The sequence below is a fragment of the Blennius ocellaris genome (genome assembly GCF_963422515.1).
Source record: "Blennius ocellaris genome assembly, chromosome: 16".
NCBI lineage: Eukaryota > Metazoa > Chordata > Actinopteri > Blenniiformes > Blenniidae > Blennius > Blennius ocellaris.
Window position 1 is genome coordinate 23,279,471 of NC_137665.1, and position 23,384 is coordinate 23,302,854.

General features: G+C 44.4%; 1 protein-coding gene across 2 annotated transcripts in view; it reads right to left on the reverse strand.

The window, feature by feature from the left end:
• Positions 1-23,384, reverse strand: part of pdxdc1 (pyridoxal-dependent decarboxylase domain containing 1) — a 45,384-nt gene that overhangs the window by 18,366 nt on the left and 3,634 nt on the right. For both annotated transcript variants that reach the window (XM_080511752.1, XM_080511751.1), the window contains exons 2-12: positions 18,240-18,324; positions 16,694-16,762; positions 15,968-16,051; positions 14,858-15,007; positions 11,448-11,637; positions 6,944-7,012; positions 6,789-6,867; positions 6,637-6,721; positions 3,675-3,723; positions 1,832-1,933; positions 16-141 (exon numbers count right to left, since the gene is read on the reverse strand). In XM_080511752.1, coding sequence (XP_080367878.1) covers positions 16-141; positions 1,832-1,933; positions 3,675-3,723; positions 6,637-6,721; positions 6,789-6,867; positions 6,944-7,012; positions 11,448-11,637; positions 14,858-15,007; positions 15,968-16,051; positions 16,694-16,762; positions 18,240-18,313 — 1,077 coding nt within the window. In that variant the 5' untranslated portion in view covers positions 18,314-18,324. The remainder of the gene's footprint in view (positions 1-15; positions 142-1,831; positions 1,934-3,674; positions 3,724-6,636; positions 6,722-6,788; positions 6,868-6,943; positions 7,013-11,447; positions 11,638-14,857; positions 15,008-15,967; positions 16,052-16,693; positions 16,763-18,239; positions 18,325-23,384) is intronic.

The following is a 23,384-nucleotide window of genomic DNA, read 5'->3' on the forward strand; positions in this document are numbered from 1 at the left end:
TTAATGGGTGCTCACCAGTGTGGTGGCATGTGTGATCTTCTGGACGATTCCGTTGTGACCGAGGTTCTGCAGGGAGAGCCAGAGAGGCAGCGCACGCAGCTTCTCCACCAGCTGGCTGGAGGTTAAACCTGCTGCCAGAGACTGACCCCCCCACCCCACCCCCCCACAGACAAACACACAGACACACGAGACCCAGAAAGAGACAGAATACAGAAAATCCAGATAAGATGTCAACAAATCCCAATAAACCCAAAACAAAGGTCTCCTGCTGTCAGGTTGTAACTTGGAGCTGGACTGTTTGTACGGGCACACCTCAGGAACAAGCCACCACCCATGCCGAGGACTATGGAAGCGAATGTGGCTCAAAAATCTATTTGAAATATAACAACAGAAATACTTTTCATTTTCAATCATAAATAAAAATGAATGATCAATCATCCAAACTGCATTTTAATTTTCTTATGCAAGGCTGTGTAGGGATTTCCTACCTCATAAGGATCACTAGGACCCATTTATGTTGTGGTTGGCTATCGATAAGGATGAATAATTATCAAAGATAGTTATTAATAATGTTATTGAATTTAATCTGATGTGTATCAGAACCTCGGAGCTCCACCTGTCTTAACAGGAAATGATAGTCAGTTCAGTTCTATCAGTCTCATAAGATATACTAAACAGTTCATCAGGAATTTGAATTAATAGTTCAATTAATTACAATTACCAGAATTAACAGTAAAGCTTGAAGGATTTTGGAGTTCTTGACACAGAAGAGGTGGACATTTCCTCCACCTTGCATTCTGAAGCAGTCACGTGCACTGGCCTGTGGACGGAGGGACTTTGTCAAAAGAACTTTTTTTTTCTCCGTGAAAGAAAAACATCTCGACTTTGATTTTTGACTTTTTTTTCCTTCAGTGGCCCTAATACTCTTCCGTACTTTTGAAAATGAAATCCTCATCATCAGTTTCTTTTTCATTTTCAGAAAGTCACAGAATGAGCAGCGTTGTATAAGAAAATGAAAATGCAGTTTGGACGATTGATCATCAATTTTTATTTATAGGTCAAAAAAAGCAGCTTAATATGAAAATGAAAAAGTATTTCTGTTAATACATTTCAAAAGGATTTTCGAGCCACATTTGCTTCCATAGAGGATTGGCCTCCACAGATCTTTTATAAAAATTGCTGAAAAGCAATGTGTAATTGATGTAACCAGCTTGTGCCAGTCTGTGCTCGGTTCCAATCAGAAAACCATCACGTTTAATAAAAACCACACCAGATCCACCAAACTACTAAAGCTGGAGGAAAGACTTGCAGGTAAAATATCAATTTCTCCTCTTTCTCTCTTTCCCTAGCTCTCCTTTATACTGTGTGTGTGTGTGTACGTGTGTGTGTCTTGTTGTGTTACCTAACACACAAAAGAGTCATTACTTCAATCTGACAAACAATTAAAGACCTCATGTCATGACAGGAAAAAAATATAATAAACTGGTTGTAATTTGTACTGGTGGGTTAATTTGTTCACTTTTATTCTGATTTCTGGCCAAATGATGCCAAATGATGCCAAAGCTGATTTAGTTTCACATCAAATTCCCTCAATACTGCCCAGAAAACTCCTTAAAACACATTTAATGACAACTGGAAATGCCAATCAAAAACAATACATAGAATTAAAAACACATTGAGTTTTTCAGTTTAACAGTCTGCGGCTTCTGATGTGTGTCTCTGTTTATTGTCAGTTTGAGCTGAAATATGACAGAATGAGCTTGTAAGAGAGAAGCCAAAGTCCTCCTGCAAACACAACAATAGGAGCAGGAAGTAAAGTGAGCTCACTGACCAGAGCCGGATCCTCGTGTCGGTACAGAGTGACAGCAGTTACAGCAGGGAGTCCCAACCACTGACCTGGAGTCAGTGTCAGGCTGTCACTACGGGACGCAGCCTGGGAGGGAGAGGGAGAGAGACAGAGAGAGAGAGAGAGAGGGAGAGAGACAGAGACAGAGAGAGAGAGGGAGACAGAGAGAGAGAGAGAGAGAGGGAGACAGAGACAGAGAGACAGAGACAGAGACAGAGAGACAGAGACAGAGAGACAGAGAGACAGAGACAGAGAGAGAGAGAGAGAGAGACAGAGACAGAGACAGAGACAGAGACAGAGACAGAGAGAGAGACAGAGACAGAGACAGAGACAGAGACAGAGAGAGAGAGAGAGAGAGAGAGAGAGAGAGAGAGAGAGAGAGAGAGAGACACACACACACACACACACACAGTGAGGGAGGCAATATCAATGGTCCAGTACAGGCAGGAAAGTTTAGAATAAGAACACATCAACAGTTTTGTTTACTTTAGACTGAGGACCCGTTACACACATGAAGAAAAACACTGATCAGCCAGAACATTGTGACCACCATAGGAGGCAGCAAGTGCACATTCTGTGTTGGAAGCGGATGCAAACACAAGTGTAAGAGTGAAAGCCTCTCCTGAAGTTCAGTGTGCAGAGGTCAGTCAAAACCAAGAGTGGTCCACCCCTTACAGCCAAGGGCCGCCAAAACTGTGCAAACTAGCCTTGCCCCAGGCGACTCAATCTAGTTAACTGGAAACACCCCCCCCCCCCCCCCAATCCCAAGAGCTTTTACCGTCAAGTAGACTGGAGAAACTAAGATTCTCGCTTAAGGGATCACTGAAGTCATTTGAAAACACTTGGAGACCTCTCCGAAATTCTATAGACTCTCTGTCTGATGCTAATGACTGAGGCCCCCCCTCCTTTTTTTGTTTTGTTTTTCGTGTATTATTTAAATGTACTTTGTATCATTGATATGTTCTTGATCGTTGTACACTGATAATTGCTCTCCTGTGGGTGGTATACAAGGGTGGGCGGGAAGAAGGGATTTAACGTAAAATAACAAAAAGTGTTCCCCCCCCCCTTTTTTTAAATTGTAAACTGTTAAACTAATTCCAATAAAAAAGTCAAAAAAACAAAAAAATCAAAAAAGCAGTGAGCTTTGGCCTGACTGGCCAAAGCTCACTGCTGCTAGTGGGGAGTGAAGGGTGGCATTTTCACCTTGACCCAACAGAGAAGCACGTGTGGACGGGAAATACATAAAACCAGGAGGCAATCTGGGAAAATGGAAGGTTGCAGGAAGCTTTGTGATGCTTTGAGGAACTTTGGTTATTGTCATCTGTTGTCATTTCTGAGGTTAATTCAAGGCTGTTGATGAGTAAAGCTGCATAATACAGTTTATCACAAAGTCATCAATGTGACATCAACAGTAACTAGATTGACTGACCTGAAATAAAAAAACATCCTGAATCGCACACTAAAGTCACGTTGTTGTTGTTGTTTTCAGAGAAGCACTACTTTTTCAGAAGGACAGTTCATATGCAACAAAGCAGAAATGTATGAAGAACATATAGTAGGACCCTACTTTGTCCTACGGAGGCCATTAGATTACCAGGTCCTAATCAAATCAAGCATCTGTGGGATGTGCATGCTGAACAAGCTGGAACTGTGGAGGTACAGTAGTGGAGCAGGCGCCCCCATGGGTCACACAAGGTACAGGTGGTCTTAACGTTATGGGAGATCAGTGGAGGGTGCCAGCGTTCCTCAGTCTTGGCCAAATGCTGAGTGAGGTGACCGTGTTTGTTTGACTGTGTTTCATAAAAGAGATAGGTGAGGATGGCGTTACCATGACGGCGGCGTTGACCTGACCCAGGGCTAGTGTTGCCAGGTTGACACTAAAGAAGAAAACACCACATTAGAATACACACAGTGTCAGTGTACATTTCTGTCTTGTCTGGTTCCTGCTTTATTTTGTACTTTCATGCCGTCTCTCATTTCAGGCTCCTTGACTTCCCCTCCTCATGAGTGATGCTGCTTCCTGCCCTGATGTATTTCACCTGGGCCTGATTGTGTGATTGTTTCACCTGGTGACTGCTCTTTAAGTTGGCCTTCTGTTCTGTGTCTTGTTGCCAGTTTGTCTGTGTCGTTTCACCAGTCGCTCCAGCCTTTTACTCGGTTTCTTGTCTTAAGGTGTTTTTCAATCCTGTTTCCGCCCGACCAAGATTCCTGTCCAGCCCTCCTCTGACCTTCAAGATTTGTGACCCTTGCCTACACGACTATGGATTAGCTTCAGCGTTTTTTCCACCTCCCTTTTTCCCCGATTGTCTAAATAAAAGCCAATCTCTCACAACCAGTTGTATCAAGCATTTGAGTCGACACTTCACCCTGACACACAGCAGAGATACTCATTAGGGCCAAGCCCAAAAGGCCAGGACGCTATTGTGTTTGGGGACCGAGCAGAGAGGCCTGGAGGCCAGGACCCCATTGTATTTGGAATGTTTGCTTTTTTTTTCCTTTTTCGACTCGTGCTGTGGCTTTGAGGCCAAATCTGACCCTCTAAACACGCAAAATTATTGATCAAATTTGGCACGCTCATCAAGGCTGCCGAATAAATTCAGGCAATGTAAAGTGCTAAAATGTCTCTCTAGCGCCACCTAGATACACGAAAACAGTGACCACGGCCTGGAAGAATGACCGAGAGCTCAAACCAAAACTCAATTGTTCGGGGGTCCTGGCTTGACCTCCCGTCGAACCCTACTAAAAGCCATATATAATGAGTATTTATGTGTATACAGCAACTACAACTTTGTTAATATAACTCCAAAGAAGGCTTCCTCAGTGGGGACGGACAAATGGCGATGAATTTGTGGAAATATAAGATTACTGGCCCGGCCAGCACGAGGCACAGCAACTCCTTGGACCGGAGTGTTCCCAAGAGTCCAGGTGAGAAGACCCCACCCCCAGCGCAGTGTTCCCAAGAGTCCAGGTGAGAAGACCCCACCCCCAGCGCAGTGTTCCCAAGAGTCCAGGTGAGAAGACCCCACCCCCAGCAGAGTGTTCCCAAGAGTCCAGGTGAGAAGACCCCACCCCCAGCAGAGTGTTCCCAAGAGTCCAGGTGAGCAGACCACACCCCCAGCAGAGTGTTCCCAAGAGTCCAGGTGAGAAGACCCCACCCCCAGCGGAGTGTTCCCAAGAGTCCAGGTGAGAAGACCCCACCCCCAGCGGAGTGTTCCCAAGAGTCCAGGTGAGAAGACCCCACCCCCAGCGGAGTGTTCCCAAGAAGAAGACCCCACCCCCAGCAGAGTGTTCCCAAGAGTCCAGGTGAGAAGACCCCACCCCCAGTGGAGTGTTCCCAAGAGTCCAGGTGAGAAGACCCCACCCCCAGCGGAGTGTTCCCAAGAGTCCAGGTGAGAAGACCCCACCCCCAGCGGAGTGTTCCCAAGAGTCCAGGTGAGAAGACCCCACCCCCAGCGGAGTGTTCCCAAGAGTCCAGGTGAGAAGACCCCACCCCCAGCGGAGTGTTCCCAAGAGTCCAGGTGAGAAGACCCCACCCCCAGCGGAGTGTTCCCAAGAGTCCAGGTGAGAAGACCCCACCCCCAGCGGAGTGTTCCCAAGAGTCCAGGTGAGAAGACCCCACCCCCAGCGGAGTGTTCCCAAGAGTCCAGGTGAGAAGACCCCACCCCCAGCGGAGTGTTCCCAAGAGTCCAGGTGAGAAGACCCCACCCCCAGTGGAGTGTTCCCAAGAGTCCAGGTGAGAAGACCCCACCCCCAGCGGAGTGTTCCCAAGAGTCCATTGGAAGAATGTTTCCAGCCTGCCTCAAAATCACTGACAAAGGAGAAGCCGTGGAGTTTACGGATCCGAGCAAAGCCATGGCATATGTGGAGATGAGCATAATTCCAGGTGCCCCTGAGATTTAAAATGTGTACGAGTGCCTGACTTGCTTATTCTGTGATACAGAGTGAGTCTAATTCCGGAAACGTTATTTATTTTATACATGTACGAAGTCTCTCTTTTTCTTTTTTCTTTTTCTTTCTCTCCAAGAAAACTTAAGTTCATATTTTCATTGGTATATTAATGTTTCTATGCAATTATAAGTTAGAGACTATCCTGATTTGCATGTCAATACATATTTCTAGTTTATCTTGTGTTCATCTTGTGTTCTTGCCTGGACACATTTTTACTCGTTCCAAGTTTAATGGAAATGTACAAGCTTGGGTAATGTATGAATTCCACCAGCATAGGTTTTTACACAAAAGTACTTTAGTTTCTTTAATAATCAAGGTATCGCAATGAAACTCAGGGAAGGTGTATCTCTTTATACTCTTCAATCTGAAGGATTAATAATATAGATTTTTTTCTCTCTCTCATATCTCTATTATTAATGAGCACAAAGGTGAATGAAATGTCGACCTCTTCTGTGTCAAGAACTCCAAAATCTTTCAAATCTTTACTGTTAAATCTGGTAATTGTAATTAATTGAACTATTAATGCAAATTCCTGATGAACTGTTTAGTATATCTTATGAGACTGATAGAACTGAATTGGCTATCATTTCCTGTTTAGACAGGTGGAGCTCCGAGGTTCTGATACAGAACAGATTACATGTTCAATAACATAATTAATAACCATCTTTGATCATTATTCATCATTATCGATAGCCAACCACAACATAAATGGTACCTAGTGATCCTTATGAGGTAAGAAATCCCTCCACCGTGCTGAAGAGACTAACTCAGGACTCACAGTCCAGAGAACATGGTACTTGTTTGCATTTTGAAGAGGGAGCAGGGGGTCAGAGGTGACTCACCCCTCCACATGAAGCCACAGGCTGTGCTGATCACACAGCTCCCTCAGACGGCCCAGCTTGTCGGTGTGTCCAGCTCCTGGTGTACCTGCAAGAGAGAGGTAGATATTCACGACGTCCTCCAACACGTGCAGACGTGACCTGTATTCACTCACCGGCGTTAGCGATGAGCAGCAGAGGAAGCTTCCCAGCCTCCACATCCTCTTTAATCAGCTTCTCCAACAGGGCCACGTCCTGAAACAGGATCTCAGTCTGAGTCACCTTGGTTGGACCTGACAAGCTCACTGTGCTTCAGAACGTGTGGTCCTACCATCTGGTGTTGGGATCCAAACACAGTGTTGCATGGCACCGTGCACAGACTGGAGAGAGGCAGGCCCAGCTGGAAGTACAGGTTACAGAGCATCATGACGAAGTCACCACTGGTTGACTAATACGCTTCACTTCAGCCAAAGTGGTGAAAGCAGTGATGCTGAGCCATGACACAGTCACCGAGTTCACCTACACTTTTCAAGATTCATGTTGATAATGGAGATAATAAAGATGTATATTAAAACATGATAATAGTTCTATTATTGGAGGCGTGACATACAGTGACCCTACAGCCGCTGTTCCACCGCAGTACGTGGCGGACCGGGGCAGAGCGGGAGGTTACGGTATTGCAAAGCACACCCGGGACCAACTCTGTGGCGAGGTCTCACCACAGAAAGCACGGCAAAAATGATCCCATTTTTAGGTACTAAGAAAAAAGTGGCCACTCTCATAGATGACCCGAGAATACTCTCCACATTTGGAGCATGGCAAGAATCTCACTCACTCTTAGATTTTGACATTTCATTCCTCAAGAGGACTCCCGTGTGGGGTAGCCCACATATCTCAAGTCATATTGCTGACGGAAAATGACAAAGGCGGAACAACAAAAACATTAAAACAGTCTCTGATTTGCATATAATTTCCACATTCTTAATGGCAAATTTCCTGGCTACAACATAACACCCACCACAAGTAAATGGGAAAAAGACCAAGACCATGTCTATGATGAGAGGCTTGGCAACATCTCTTGGAGCAATCACAGACTGTATTAATCTCCACAAAACACAGACAAACTCAATTGAACATACTGCAGAGAACATATTATACACCACATAGGTTAAATAGAATGAACAGCAGCATATCTCCTGTGTCAGCGATGCAAAATGCCTGAAGGCGATCTCTTTCACATGCTCTGGAATGACTGTCAGAGCCGTTTTGGATGTGTACTGTAACATTGACTACACAGATATTAGGAAACAAAGTAGAGCAGAACGCAAAACTTTGGATATTGAGGGACATGAGCCCTGATAATACATCCCACTGCAAATAATATTTTATCCTACTTGCAAGCACTGCAGCAAAGACATGTATTTAATCTCACTGGACCTCTGAAGAGCCACCGTCTCCGAGACACTGGGTAAATGAACTGTGTCCTGCTGCACTCCTGAAAAAACAGAATGTACGGAGAAAACCTGAAACCTTCAATGAAATCTGGGGTCCCTTCTTAGATGTTTTGCCGTCCTTAGAGCAGAATTGCCGTAACAGCGCAACTCATCCTCGACCAACACAAATTTAACAACTCGTATAAACCCAAATGTGAATGTGTGGCCAAGATAAATGAAAGAAAATAGAGAGCCATATTGGGGGGGGGGTGGGATATGGAAGATTAGTTTATTTCCTCTTTTTGTTTGTTTGTTTGTTTCTCATTCTAATCTTTATTATATTTGATTCTTTTTTGTTGTTGTTAATATTACCAACAATTATAACAGCAATTGACATAATTATATATTACAAATGAATAGACTTTCTTTCTATTTTTTTTTCATAGTTGTTTATGTTTTGATGCTTGTTTGAAACACACCACAAAATGTTCATACTGATTGTGGGTTTGCTTGTAATGTTCATATTTTCCCAACAAATAAATCTCTGAAAAAGTAATTCAATGTAGGGTTGTGAATGACGGAACACGGAAGTGGCCAGCGGCCATCCAAGTCGTTCTCTGAGACTCAAGTTAAACGTCCAGCAGAGTCCAGCAGAGGTTGAATTTCCTCCGCCTGTGTCTCGTTAAAAGACTGCGATGCCATGTCACGCGCCAACGTTTCAATAAACCCAGTTAACAGTTTTGTTAACTGTTAACCGTTGAGCGCAAAGCGCTATAAGTAAACGACAACAGAGAGTTTACTGCCGATGAACAAAACAAACTTCTTCTTCCGGCACTCAACAAAGGCGAACACTTTCCTCTTCTCTCCTCTCCTCCCCCATCTGCCCTGCTTGCTGCTCCTGTATTGTACTGTCTCATGTCAGAATCTATCAAGAGAATCTCTTCAGACCCCCATCCGAACCAAACCGGAACCATGGAATTGATCAACTGGTCTCTCAATGCAATCGACTCAATTTTTACGACTCGACAATCGGGCAAGGGAGAGCCTGCATGTCCCGATGGGACGTTTGCAGCCGGATACATGCTGGATTCCTGGGGTTCCTGGAGGTTCCTGGGGTTCCTGGAGGTCCTTGTGTTTGGCCATTCTTTCCATCAAGGATGTGGAGGACCTCTACATATTGGGATTCATGATAGCAGGTATGCTGCTGATTGGGGCTGGCGGCTTTCTGATCTATTGTAAGGTTGAGAAGACGCTAGCAGCTGCATTGGGAAGACTGCCTATCGTCACTGAAGGACTGGGCCGAGCTTTGAACGCTCAGACTGAGATGATAAACGAACTCAAGAGTACGCAAGACACAACACTTGAACGTTTACGTCCTGACCGAAAACCCTCAGACCTTCCCTTCGGGGATTAATACAGTGTTATAAAATACATTTAAAAAATTTAATAAATATTGTGGGCAAGTCGAGAGTGGCGATTGTCACGACCAATCAGCAGACGGCTGTGTTGTCGCTCCTCCTCACAGACCCATTCCTCAGTGCTAGGTACCTCAACGGAGGGTAGCAGAAAATCATACCAGTTGGTTGCACTTTCTTTCCGTACTATCCACAACTTTTTCAGTGGGGCCAAGCGAAAACCCGCCCCGCGACACCCCGGCACAGAAAGTGCGGTGGAACCGCGGCTTAAAGCTCCCATACTATACAGTTGTTCAACTATTTCACATACAGAGGTCCAACAACATTGCATTCAAAGTATATTTCCCCAAATCCAGCTTTGGTCCTGAATTTCAGCCAATCTAAGGCCACATCCACGCGAGCAAAGATGATCTCTTTTCTCCCAGAGGTTCTGGAAAAACACACGTCACTATGAACATGGCTCAACACGAGGCTTCAGGGCATGTAGTACATATGTCAGGCCTTTAGGGGCGCGGGGACTCACCAAATACAACAGAAATACAGAAAAAGAGAGTTTAGAAGTCGATTCCTGCTCAGAGACTTCTATATGATTCTGAGTTATATATGTGTATGGCCCTTCTCCTGCCGGGAGCGTCAGCAGCTTGATAGCATGTAGTCCGTGATTGTTGTGGTTATTACATGACATCACAGACCACGGTGGGGAGGAGAGGGAGGTGATGACATCATCCTTTTTCCACAGATCGTCTTTGCTGTCCACACCTCACAGCTAAGCCGGGGATTTAGAATTTCCATGTGGACCCTTGTTAAAAATAAAGTAAGTTTTCAAGCTTCTAAAATGCAGCCTCATGTGGATGATCGGACAAAAACAGCTCGCTTACGTGAACCGGCATTCTCGTGTGGACGGCCCCTACAAGTCCCTCTCATGAGAACATGCTGTTCCTGTGTCTGGACATTCAAAGCTAATGACCTCTCCACATCTACTCCATCTCCAGTGACATTTGAGGAAAGGAACATTTTTAAGGGCAGAGCTCAGCTTCCTGTGGGAGATGAATGATGTCATGAAGGGACAATCTCTGATTGAACACCAGTAAGACGAAGGAGATGGTGATGGACTTCAGGAGGAAGAGACCACCACACACACCGGTGAACATCCAGGGGGAGGACATTGAGGAGGTGGACAGTTTCAAGTACCTGGGTGTTCACCTCAACAATAAACTGGACTGGTCCCACAACACCGACGCCCTGTACAAGAAGGGCCAAAGTGACCTCCACCTTCTGAGGAGACTGAGGTCCTTCGGAGTGAGCAGGCCTCTGCTCAGGACTTTTTATGACTCTGTGGTGGCCTCTGCTCTCCACTACGCTGCCGTGTGCTGGGCCCCGGGCCCCGGGCCCCTGGCCCCTGGGCCCCGGGCAGCACAGAGCGGGACAAGAACAGACTGGACAAGCTGGTCAGGAGGGCCAGCTCCGTCCTGGGCCCCTGGCCCCTGGACTCTGTGAAGGAGGTAAGTGACAGGAGGGTGGTGGTTAAGGCCACCTCCATCATGGACAACACCACCCACCCACTGCACGGGACTGTAGAGGAGCTGAGGAGCTCTCAGTGGCAGACTGAGACACCCTCAGTGTAGGACGGAGCAAGTCCTTCATCCCCACTGCTGTCAGACTGGACAACAGGACTGTGTAGTAACAGTGACAGTATGTGCAACAACCCTGCACCTAGGACACTTTATCTAAGTCACTTAATTTGTAAAATTGTATATAAGATACCTCTATTCCACTAACTGTGTGCACTTTCCTTGCCCTTTCTACTAACAGTTTGCACATTCCTCTCCTTTCATCATGTGTCCTCAAGAGCTGTATGCAATAAGTAAACTTCTCCACTGTGAGATTAATAAAGGCGATCTTATCTTATCTTATCTTGTGATGAGCACACATTCACTGAAAAGTACAATTGTTGGAGTAAAGTTACTCTAGGAACTTTCCTTCCCACCTGGCTGCAAAGGTGCTGTCCCAACCCCGGCCTGCAGGAGGCGCTCTGGTAGACGACGGGCTGTCTGGAGCTCAGGACTGTGTAGCCCTCACAGGCGTATTCTTCGTAGCGGGCATTGATGACCAGGCGGCACACTTTGACCAAGCCGTCCCGGTCGTCCTCATGGAAGCATGCCGAGGCGTTCTCGTACCTGAAGAACACGTCCCAAATTATCCACATGTCCAATATGTCCAACACATCCCACGTGTCCAACACTTCCTGTGTCTCACACATCTAACACATCCCAAATGTCCAACACATCCCACGTGTCCAACACTTCCTGTGTCACACACCCAACATATTCCGTGTCCAACACTTCCTACATGTCCCACACATCTAACACATCCCACATGTCCAACACTTCCTACATGTCCCACACGTCTAACACATCCCAAATGTCCACCACATCCAACATGTCCACATGTCCAACACTTCCTACATGTCCCACACATCTAACACATCCCAAATGTCCAACACTTCCTACATGTCCAACACTTCCTACATGTCCCACACATCTAACACATCCCAAATGTCCAACACTTCCTACATGTCCCACACGTCTAACACATCCCACATGTCCAACACTTCCTGCATGTCCCACACATCTAACACATCCCACATGTCCAACACTTCCTACATGTCCCACACGTCTAACACATCCCACATGTCCAACACTTCCTGCATGTCCCACACATCTAACACATCCCAAATGTCCAACACTTCCTGCATGTCCCACACATCTAACACATCCCACATGTCCAACACTTCCTACATGTCCCACACGTCTAACACATCCCAAATGTCCACCACATCCCAAATGTCCACCACATCCCAAATGTCCACCACATCCCAAATGTCCACATGTCCAATATGTCCACCACATCCCAAATGTCCACATGTCCAATATGTCCAACACATCCCAAATGTCCAACACTTCCTACATGTCCCACACGTCTAACACATCCCACATGTCCAACACTTCCTACATGTCCCACACATCTAACACATCCCACATGTCCAACACTTCCTACATGTCCCACATGTCTAACACATCGCAAATGTCCAACACTTCCTACATCTAACACATCCCAAATGTCCAACACTTCCTACATGTCCCACACATCTAACACATCCCAAATGTCCAACACTTCCTACATGTCCCACACGTCTAACACATCCCACATGTCCAACACTTCCTACATGTCCCACACGTCTAACACATCGCAAATGTCCAACACTTCCTACATCTAACACATCCCAAATGTCCAACACTTCCTACATGTCCCACACATCTAACACATCCCAAATGTCCAACACTTCCTACATGTCCCACACATCTAACACATCCCAAATGTCCAACACTTCCTGCATGTCCCACACATCTAACACATCCCAAATGTCCAACACTTCCTACATGTCCCACACATCTAACACATCCCAAATGTCCAACACTTCCTGCATGTCCCACACATCTAACACATCCCAAATGTCCAACACTTCCTACATGTCCCACACGTCTAACACATCCCACATGTCCAACACTTCCTACATGTCCCACACGTCTAACACATCCCAAATGTCCAACACTTCCTACATGTCCCACACGTCTAACACATCCCAAATGTCCAACACTTCCTACATGTCCCACACGTCTAACACATCCCAAATGTCCACCACATCCAACATGTCCACATGTCCAACACTTCCTACATGTCCCACACATCTAACACATCCCAAATGTCCAACACTTCCTACATGTCCAACACTTCCTACATGTCCCACACATCTAACACATCCCAAATGTCCAACACTTCCTACATGTCCCACACGTCTAACACATCCCACATGTCCAACACTTCCTGCATGTCCCACACATCTAACACATCCCACATGTCCAACACTTCCTACATGTCCCACACGTCTAACACATCCCACATGTCCAACACTTCCTGCATGTCCCACACATCTAACACATCCCACATGTCCAACACTTCCTACATGTCCCACACGTCTAACACATCCCAAATGTCCACCACATCCCAAATGTCCACCACATCCCAAATGTCCACATGTCCAATATGTCCACCACATCCCAAATGTCCACATGTCCAATATGTCCAACACATCCCAAATGTCCAACACTTCCTACATGTCCCACACGTCTAACACATCCCACATGTCCAACACTTCCTACATGTCCCACACATCTAACACATCCCACATGTCCAACACTTCCTACATGTCCCACACGTCTAACACATCGCAAATGTCCAACACTTCCTACATCTAACACATCCCAAATGTCCAACACTTCCTACATGTCCCACACATCTAACACATCCCAAATGTCCAACACTTCCTACATGTCCCACACGTCTAACACATCGCAAATGTCCAACACTTCCTACATCTAACACATCCCAAATGTCCAACACTTCCTACATGTCCCACACATCTAACACATCCCAAATGTCCAACACTTCCTACATGTCCCACACGTCTAACACATCGCAAATGTCCAACACTTCCTACATCTAACACATCCCAAATGTCCAACACTTCCTACATGTCCCACACATCTAACACATCCCAAATGTCCAACACTTCCTACATGTCCCACACGTCTAACACATCCCACATGTCCAACACTTCCTACATGTCCCACACGTCTAACACATCGCAAATGTCCAACACTTCCTACATCTAACACATCCCAAATGTCCAACACTTCCTACATGTCCCACACATCTAACACATCCCAAATGTCCAACACTTCCTACATGTCCCACACGTCTAACACATCCCACATGTCCAACACTTCCTACATGTCCCACACGTCTAACACATCCCAAATGTCCAACACTTCCTACATGTCCCACACATCTAACACATCCCAAATGTCCAACACTTCCTACATGTCCCACACATCTAACACATCCCAAATGTCCAACACTTCCTGCATGTCCCACACATCTAACACATCCCAAATGTCCAACACTTCCTACATGTCCCACACGTCTAACACATCCCACATGTCCAACACTTCCTACATGTCCCACACGTCTAACACATCCCAAATGTCCAACACTTCCTACATGTCCCACACGTCTAACACATCCCAAATGTCCAACACTTCCTACATGTCCCACACGTCTAACACATCCCAAATGTCCACCACATCCAACATGTCCACATGTCCAATACGCCCCCCCACCTCCAAGGCATCCACCATGTCCAACATGTGCCGTCCTTCTTGCTGGCCTTAGTCCGAATCACTATGTCCGTCATGTGTGTGGGGGGTGTTTTGTTTCCCTTGTGTCACCCGGACAGGTGAGAGTGAAATCCAGGTGAGTGTTCCCAGCATGTTGTACCTGAACAGTTTGCAGAGCCACAGCGTGGTGTCGGACACGATCCGTGTGGTCAGCTTCCGCAACCGCTCTCTGTCCAGCACGGAGATGTAGGCCGCCAGACTGTGACCCAGCAGGGCCATGTGACTCTGCTCGCCCACATTCTGCATCCTGCTGCACATACAAACAATAGCACTCACATCAGGGCTACAAGATCAGTCATCAATCAGCCAATGGAAACATGTTTTGAATGTATGAAGAGAATATATAAAAGGCTATAATTTAATTCATATTATTATTATTTCAGCATAGTCATTGAATATTTACACTTTTTTTAAAAATATTTAATTTTAATGGTAACTTATTTATAATTTTTCTTAAAAACCTGGAAAAACAACACAAGAAAGGTTTGATATAAATATTAAAAAATTTATTAAACATACTTTAGTAAAGGAATAAAAAGTTAAAATATACCTGCAGAAGAATTGAAGAATATTTGAATGAATTCCTTGAACTCATAGAAATAAACAAATAAATATGCATCATAACCAACATTGGGAGTCCACCTTCAAAACGCTTATTGTAAATGTAAAACAAACCAGAATGTAATGAATTCCGTTGAGTATTTAACTGAAAAAAAGACAACAAACTGGTGTGGAGTCCTTCTTGTTTCCATACAGACAATTCACAACATGTGACATCTGATGGACTTAATACTTGTAATGGGGAAGTGAAAAACTTCCTAAGGCCATGTTGGATTTAATCTGAGGCATCATATCTTGAAGTTTAGCACATTCCACATTGTGCTGCATCCACTCTTCTTGAAACTCAAGGAAAAAAATTTTTTTTTTCAAAAATTAAAAAAAATTAGAGGATTTGTCTCCTCTGTTGTTCTGCTGTTTGTTTTAGGAACTGTTGTCATGTGGTTTCAGAGAAAGTGTGAATGGCAGCATATGTTCCTCCACAATCCAGAAATCAGGGATTTCAATGAAAATGGATTAAATTAAACAATTTATGAAAACTGGAGCACTTTACCTCAACTAATAAATTGCTGTAGATTTGTGTGTGTGTGTGTGTGTGTGTGTGTGTGTGTGTGTGTGTGTGTGTGTGTGTGTGTGTGTGTGTGTGTCTCACTGCTGGCTGTGCTTGTCCTCTTCCTCGTCCTCCTCATGGATGAGGTTGTGGACCTGGTGCAGGATGGTGGTGAGGTCCAGTCCACTGCACACAGTCACAAAGAGCCAATGGTCCATTAAAAATGCTCCACATCTTCTCCCATCATGGTGCATCTGTATCCAAGTTGTATGTTTTAAATCTGCACTGTGGTATTTGCAGTTGTGTTTTGGTGTTTGTATGGTAGTGACCCATCTAGTCCATCACACAGAAGTCACATTGAAAGGTCCAATGTTCACAAATGACATACATTTACAAACTTTTCATGCAGCATGAACCATTTGGATGGCTGTTTAGGTCATGTCCATGTTCACTTTTAGAAAACAACAGCGGAGAAGCTGTTTCTGGAGGGACACCACCACCCCAGCACCCGGAAGCCCCCCCAGACCCGGGGAGGCCCCGGTGAACCACCCCAGAGAGCCACACCCCAACCCAGGAGCCCCTCCTCCATCAATCCAAACCGCGAAGAGGGAGGGAGAACCACAAACCCAGCCTCCCCGGGAGTGCCGTGCCTGAGCGAGCGCGCCCCCCCCCGTACTCCAGCTTTACTCACCCCGGACTGGGGTGGGACCACAGCGGGATCTCCCACTCCCCCACCCTGTGGGGTGTTGGATGCACGTAGAGGTGGATGCAGTGTGTGTGTGTGTGTGTGTGTGTGTGTGTGTGTGTGTGTGTGTGTGTGTGTCTTACTCTCCCTGAAGCGGTCCTGGAATGCTGCTTCTACTGAACCGTGGCTTCTCTGTTCCTGCATCCAGCCCACTAAACAGATCCACATCACAGGGACACAAGGGGTTAAACTCAACACATTTATCAACACTTTCCTCCATTGGCATCTTCATTGTAATTGGCTGCTTTCCTTCCTGATTAATAGTAGAGAAGAAACGCTAGTGTCTCCATGATTCCTAGTTCACAGTGGAGAATGTGAAACATTCTGCTCTAATTCGTGAGAAAAGGAAATGTAAAGTCACTCAGTTCCATGTTTTGCTTCCAAACACTTCTCATGTTAGCATTTTCTTACGACCTATGGAGGAAGATAAAGTCTGAGGGTGGGAGAATGTTTGTAAGCCTTGGCCTGCAGCTCACAACAGCCCAGAGCAGAGCGACGCCGGTCGCCAGCAGCTGCTGGCTGAGCAGAGAAATACTTTAGAAGATTCCCCTCCAGGTGCTGAAACCTTGATCTCCTCAAACTGTCCATGTAAAGGGACCTGGCATCTGCTGCTGGCTTCTAAACCGATTCTGCTCCACATATCTCTTGAAGAGCTGCCAACACTCAGTGGAACGCCATTCATACTTTTTCCACTGTAGTACCGTATTTTCCGCCCTATAAGGCACCTAAATACCTCAAATTTTCTTAAAAGCTGCCAGTGCGCCTTATAGCCCGGTGCGTCTTATATATGGACGATTGTTCTACTCCAGACTGCTATTTGACAGCTGAACAACTAGAAGCTTTTATTTTGACAACTCTTACTTTGCAACCGGATCTTCAGAGCGGACCAGACTCCACACAACACCTTCATCACTCATGGTTGAACACCAACATTCTAACAAACCAAAATAAACTAGATGAAATAATGACTCCCTAAACTGGGGAACAAAAACACATAAACACAATCAACACAACACCAAGCCCAACAACAACCCACAATAACCTCCAACAACACAAAACATGAATTTGTCGCTGCAAGGCATGATGGGACATCATGCCTTGCAGCGACAAATTCAACCTGAGCTCCTCAGTGCAGCCGATAGAAACTCCCATAATTCATTGCAGCTGTTTGTGGTGTTTTAAATGCAATTATTGGGGGTTCTATTTGGTTTGTGGTGTCGGTAATAATTGTGTTGTGTTGTGTTTTTGTTGCTTAGTTCATGTAGTTTAGTTTATTACCGGTAGTTGTAAGTTGTCAACCAGCAGTGAAGAAGGTTTTGTGTGTAGTGTCCTCCTGGCATAGGCTGCAGGTAGGACTATCAAAATAAAGCGTGTGCACCTCTCTGGGTGTTAGAATCAGTGGAAAATGTAACCTAATGGCTTTGAGCTATAAATGTTGCTGACCACTGGTCTATTCCATGCGCCTTATAGGGCGGTGCGCCTTATATATGAATGAAGTTGTAAATTATGTCAATCAATGTAGGTGCGCCTTATAGGGCAGAAAATACGGTAATTATTATTGACGACTCTCCCTTTGAAGATCTTTATGGATCATTAAGTGTTTCAGTAATGTCAACTTTGAGTCCTCACTTCTGTCCGTCTTCCAGGATCTTCATGGCTTCGCTCAGATGTTTCTCCACCTGAGCCAGCGTGGCGTCCACCATGTTTAATGTCCCTGAAAGAGAGTTCAAACCTTTAATCCACATTTATTGTGAACGAAAATCATCAGATATGTTGAATGTCAAGTTTAAACACAGTCGCCTTCAATCACTTCTGAGCCAAGGGTTTTCAACCTGTGGCTTTTCAGCTCCTCGCGAGCTGAAACAAATCTTTGCTTTCTTTGTTTTATTTGCATACTGCGCCGATTTTCACAATTGGTCGAAACACCATAAAAACAGATGAAAGAGCCAACACTGCCGGAAGTGTAAAAAAGGATAAAAGACCTATTTTAAAAAGATAATACAGCAAGAACGGTACAGCTTTCTTTAGGAAAAGAAAAACAAAAAGCGGAAGGGGTAAAAAGAAAAAACTGAAAGCATAAAGAAAAAACAAAAAAGGAAATAAAAAGGGGTGAAAAACACAGCCGCAAAAAACAGGCTATAAACAGCAAAAGTGGGAAATGAAAAAATTGCAGCTATGACGATTCATGAATGCAACCAGTTTTCGTATGTTCATTTTCAGATAATTAACATGTGTTGTGGCTCCAGACGAAGTTGATTTGGTCCATAGTGAGTGGTGAGTGATTTCAGCATTGGAATAATACCAGTGTCTGTCTGTATTCATGAAGCATCGTAAGACTTAAAGTAGCTCTTAGTGACGTCACTCTTTTTTCCTTACTAAGATAAAAGTAATTCACAAAACATCTTAAGCCCTTAAAAGAGCTCCTGAGGTGGGAAACCACTAAAAGGACTTTTAAGAATCCTACAAGTTTCTTAAACAGACAAGATGATGGGAAGAGGAAGAGAAGGAAAGATGTGCTCCATTCTCTCCTGAGGAAAGCTTCTCAGCCAATCAGCAGCTTCTACCCCACATGCGGATCCCCTAGCGCAGTGCGCTGTGACGTCAAAATCTTCATCCGCCCCTTTACGCCGCACCACTGCATCCTGGCGCTCCAGATCCTCCGTCTCCCGTCTGAACAACCACAAATTGGAAGCAAATAAAGAACCAGAGGCTCAGAACTCCTGAAGTGAAAGCTCCACTACTTTAGGAAAGGTGGAGAACGGCAGGCAGCAGAAATGGAGATATTTTCGGGATGGTTACATTCCGTTACGGAACGCGCAGTAAGCGAGTCCAGAGTGGAGCATGAATACAATCATGTACCACCACGGCCTACACAAGGTCTGCAGACCAGCCTTGCAGAGAGCATGTGAAGCCTCACAGGTACGGTCATGACAACCCTACTGAGTCGCTGTCCTCAGTGCCGCCCAAAAGCTCTGAAACGGAGCTGAAACGAAGGGGGACCCATTGTCTTTTTGGGGCTGATTTTAACTGGCCCATCCAGTTTTCTTGAGGCCCACCCACAATCAAAGTCCTGGCGCCTGACTGCTCTTAACAGACACATGATACTGCGTTCTCACTCAAATTACAATTATTGCCAAATATTCTATTTTTATGAAAACTGTGTGGTTAGTCAATGGAGTAAATGTTACCTTCTTTACAATTTCCACATCGGGCTGCATAATGCATCGTTAACTTATGGATTAGTGACATTAGCATGTGAAATGTAAGGCCCTCTTTACACGACGATTAAGAGTCTATCCACAAAACTTTCTTCACTTTTGGAAATGAAGGAAGTTACTTCTAGGTGCTTTGAAAAGAGAAAAACCCAGTGCAGAGATTGCTGGAGGCTATTTAGCCTGTTGCACAAGTTCCCCCCTCCCCTGCCCTCCATCCCTTGTAAACAAACATGGCGACCAGCAGAGGTATGACTCACGGTCAGGATTCTACTTTTATCCTCCATATCAGTAGGTTTAGAGTTGAGACTCTCCCTGATAGCATCCAATGCGTCATCAGTCCATGCAGATGTCAGGTGCTCTCCATTTTCTCCATGTTTATAGTGTATTCTTCTCTGCACACGTCTGTGTGGTTTCATTACAAAATTAAGCAACAGCGCCCTCCTGTGGCCCGGAATACCAACTACATTGTTGTCCCTGTGTCTGCTGCTGCAGTGGAAACACTCCTCTTTTTTATCCCCCACCGTGGCTGATAGGCCTCGAGGGGGGATCTTGAAACAGTCTCCGTACGTCCGTACATCCGTCCGTTCGAACGTTTCTACCTATATCTCGGCAACCCCTGGGCCCACAGTGACCAAACTTCACATGTGGATACATCTCAGAGGGGGAAGGGATACTATGGTGACCTTGACCTAATTTGCATATTAAGTAGGTCACAGGGTCACGAAGTGCTTAAAAACACATTTTGGGCTCTGGAGGCCTAGGTTTTTGAGCTAGGGCTCTGAAATGTTATACACACATGATACACACTCCAGGGATAACCTCCAGTACACCAAGTGACCTGACCTTGACCTTGAAGATTGGTAGGGTCTGAAGTTTGCTCGTCATGGTTGCACAATACATGTATTTTCATATAAACATTTCTCCTCATTTCTCAGCAGTTCCTGGGCCCACAGTCACCAAACTTCACACATGGACACTCCACCTGGGGAGAAGGGGCACCATGGTGACCATGACCTCATTTGCATATCAGGTCACAGGGTCACTAAGTGCATAAAAACACCTTCTGGGCTCTGGAGACGTATTTTGACATAGCTTATGAAGAAGACCTTTCAGATTCTACATAATCATCTACTAGGACCCATGGAACACCCTCTAGTGTACCAAGTGTGCTGCCTTAGAGCTGCTTTGTGAGAAAATATAAAGCCCTCCGGCGGGGGAGTAGCCCAGCAACGGCCTTCTTGTTTTTTAACGGATTGGGTGTTGTCACGTGAAACGTTGTGGTGTAAACAGAGCCTTAATATCACAAAAGACGGACAGAGTCATGTTAAATCATGTTTCCATGATCTGCATTCAGGCTCAATATTCAAACTGCCTCAAACTGATTCAACCCCCCCAAACACACACACACACACACCCAAAATCTATAGTTCACATTCACTCATTCACTTCCCCCCATGGGGAGCCATGGTCCTGCACATCTGCTTCACTTTCCACTGAAAACCAATAGAATGAAAGCACATCTTTGACAATGAGCCTTCACTTCTTCTCCAGCAAGTGACTTATGCATCTTTGCAAACTAATAAATGTAAAGGTAAATAAACATGATGTTCTATGCTGTAAATAATTCACATCTATAGAAACAAACAGACAGATTGTTCAATACAGAGCATTTTATATGCAACACGCACAATATTTATAAATATTTTATTTCATTTACTGTCATTTACTGCTCTACAGATTACATAAGATTGATAGAACTGAGATTAATTTCTGCCTTCATTCATGCTCTACAAATTCAAAAAATGAAAGAAAAGTGTGATTAATTGCGATGGATGTGCAGAAATTGTGATGTTAATTTTGTTACAATTCAACTTTATTTAAATAGCACCAAATACAATACAGTCACTTCTAGGTGCTTCAAAAAAAAGAGAAAAACCCAACAAATCTACTTGAGCAGCAGATTTATTTGCGACTGTGGAAAGAAAAAGTCCCTCTAACAGGAAGAAACCTTTGTAGAAACCAGAGTCAGAGGTGGAGGAATTCTGCTGACCGGGTGGGGTGAGTGGATGGAGGAGAGGAGAGGAGAGGAGAGACGGAGAGATAGAGGAGAGGAAAGGATAGCATAGAGAGAGAGATAGATTGGGGTAGAGGAGAGGAAAGGATAGGATAGACAGAGATAGATTGGAGAGATACATTTGATTGATGGACAGATCTCATTTCAGATCGGGAAAAAATATTAAAAACAAGAAATTTGAAACAAAAGTTCACCCTATATCAGAAGAGATGGCTTATTAAATGATCTAAAAATGATTACATTATTACTAAGTTCATTGGCACATTTAATAGCCACAAGTCACACATGTGAATGATGAGTTATGATTAGTTTTTAAAATACAAACTGAACAAAACCTGCAAAAAGAAAAGCTATATTTCCAAGAATTTAAGATTGATTTCTGACTCGATTGGCTGCAGGTAGAATTTCAAAGGATTTTTTAATGCTTTAATGTGATAACTTATTGGGTATTATGAGCACATTGATCATTCAGATATTTTATTACATTAATGGCTTCATCACATTTGAAATGTCCAGATATATTCCAATATTGTTCGTTCCAGTGCTCTATGACGTATTCGATCATTTTCAGGGAGGAATGTGACGCGAGGCAGAAGAAAAGGAGTGTTTCTGCGGGTGTGGACACTTGATTTGTACAGTTACTGTATGTTTACTCTGAAGTCATTGAGGAGGAGGAGCACTCACAGTACTGAACCCGAGGAGCATGGTGGGAGCAGAGCTGCTCCATTTCAGATCAACCTCTACCAACCATGTGATTCATGACATTATTGTCTTTGTGCTCATTTGCTAATAAGATGTTACTCTAACTTATTCCATCTGAAATTGGACATGGAAACAGTATGAAATGCTTTTTTTGGTCTGTTCATATCAGTTCCTGTCATCCAGAATGTACACAGCATGAATTCACAGCGCATGGAAACTAGTTCTCAGTGTTTATTCAGGTTTTTACAATCTGCATGTTTATTGATGACACAAGAACCATAGGTTTATGGTTGTTTTTATTATGTAATTGACAAAGTAGACATTACAATACATTACATGTAAAATGACTCAAACTGCTAAAACAACCTAAACCGATTAAACAAGTTGATTAAGTAAAACTGTTTAAAAGGCAAAACTATCTGAAATAGCGAAAAACATGAAAAGGAGCTAAGTGGGAAAACCTGATTCAAAGTCTTTGATCAAATGTCACTGGTTCTTCTTCATACTTCTTTATACCTCCTCACAAGCTATAGTGTTGGTAAGGATAGAACCATTAAAAAGTTTCTAACCCGAGATAGTTTAGTTTTTTTATCATATTTTGCAGCTCCAGACAAATTTGACTGTGTTTCGTGTAAAAACTGCTCATTTACTCAAAATGAGTAAATGATGGTGAAAAAAAAACAAACAACCAAACTTCTATCCTGCAGATTGTAGAAAAACTTGTGCATTTATTATTCCATTTATTTATTTATTTATACATGTATTATTCCGTTCAATGTTGGA